This window comes from Pituophis catenifer, unplaced genomic scaffold, assembly GCF_029215685.1.
Source record: "Pituophis catenifer annectens isolate HBS135680 unplaced genomic scaffold, rPitCat1.0.hap2 SCAF_13, whole genome shotgun sequence".
Classification (NCBI taxonomy): Eukaryota; Metazoa; Chordata; class Lepidosauria; order Squamata; family Colubridae; genus Pituophis; species Pituophis catenifer.
In genome coordinates this window covers 21,984,464-21,985,674 of record NW_027256893.1, presented here as the reverse complement: position 1 = coordinate 21,985,674, position 1,211 = coordinate 21,984,464, and the positions used below count along the sequence as shown (strand labels likewise).

General features: G+C 55.6%; 1 protein-coding gene across 1 annotated transcript; it reads right to left on the bottom strand.

Moving 5' to 3' along the window:
* Nucleotides 1-236: 236 nt before the first annotated feature.
* On the bottom strand, nt 237-1,210 carry IRX5 (iroquois homeobox 5; the record flags this gene model as incomplete). The annotated part of the gene is given in 3 exon segments (XM_070953213.1): nt 237-702; nt 704-753; nt 755-1,210. Coding segments are annotated over 3 exon segments (657 nt in total), but the record flags the coding sequence as incomplete, so codon positions are not given.
* Nucleotide 1,211: the final 1 nt, after the last annotated feature.

Below are 1,211 nucleotides of genomic sequence, written 5' to 3'. Positions count from 1 at the left end.
AAGCTGATTTGGGAACCGGCCACCTCTCTCTCTCTTCCTCTTTTCTTTCTTTCTTTCTTTCTTTCTTTCTTTCTTTCTTTCTTTCTTTTCTTTCTTTCTTTCTTTCTTTCTTTCTTGTTCTTCCTTTCTTTCTCTCTCTCTCTCCCTCCCTTTCTTTCTTTCTTTCTTTCTTTCTTTCCTTTCTTTCTTTCTTTCTTTCTCTCTCTCTCTCTCTCTCTCTCTCTCCTCTCTCTCTCCTCTCTCTCTCTCTCTCTCTCTCTCTCTCTCTCTCTCTCTCTCTCTTCCACCCTTCCTCCCCCCTTTTTGGCAGCGGGTGGGAGAGGGAAAAAAAACCCCCAATCAAGACGGCCCTGATGGGAAAGAAATGTGGAAAAAATCGCTCACGATGAAAAAAGAAAGAAGTAAAAAAAAAAAAAACAAAAAAAGCAGAAAATCACTGTAAGAGCGGCGGAGGAAGGTGGGGAGCCCATAACCTTCCTCTTCCCCCGAATAAAAGGCGGGCCCAAATCCACAAAGTCCCGTTTTGGAGCTCAGCTTTTAAGTTGGGGATTTTAAATGTGCGACATACCTTTCTTGAGTTCGTAGGGCGCCTCTTTGCTAAAGTCGTACTGGCTGTGACTTCGGAGCACCTTCGCGTCTTTGGCCAGGCTCTCCGCTCTGTTCAAAAGGGTCTGGTTTAATCCGTTAAAATGGGGGCTGGGGGGCGCCCGCCTGGGCCGCGTTGCCGTGAAGGTGTCCGAAGGAAGCGTAGTTTCGTGTAGCCGGGGTAAAAAGGGCTGGTGGCGGTAATAGAGGGGGTCTCGGGAGCACCGAGGCGGCGCCGTTGGGGAAGGGGCAAGGGGGCAGCGGAAGGCGAGCGCGCCGTCGGGGATTGCGCCGCCGGTCCGCTTAAACCCGAAGGAGTTTGCGGGGGCGTCTCGCCGCTGCCCCCTTCCTTGGCCTTGTCCGCGGAGGTGGCGATCTCCGCCAGGGACCAGAGCTTGGGCTTGGAAAGAGCCCCCGGGCCGGCCGCCTGCGGAGGCGCTTGGGGCGTGTGGATGACCGACGTGCCGTGGCTGGAAGGCAGGCTGGGGTGCAGGTCCGTCGAAGGGGGTCTGTATTGGGAGGGAGGGGGCGGCGGCGCCGGGGGGTCCTCGCTGCCGGCCCCCGGGATGCAAGAGCTGCTGCTGGTGGTTGTGGTGGTCGGTGATGGTGCTGGTGAGCTTGGAGTA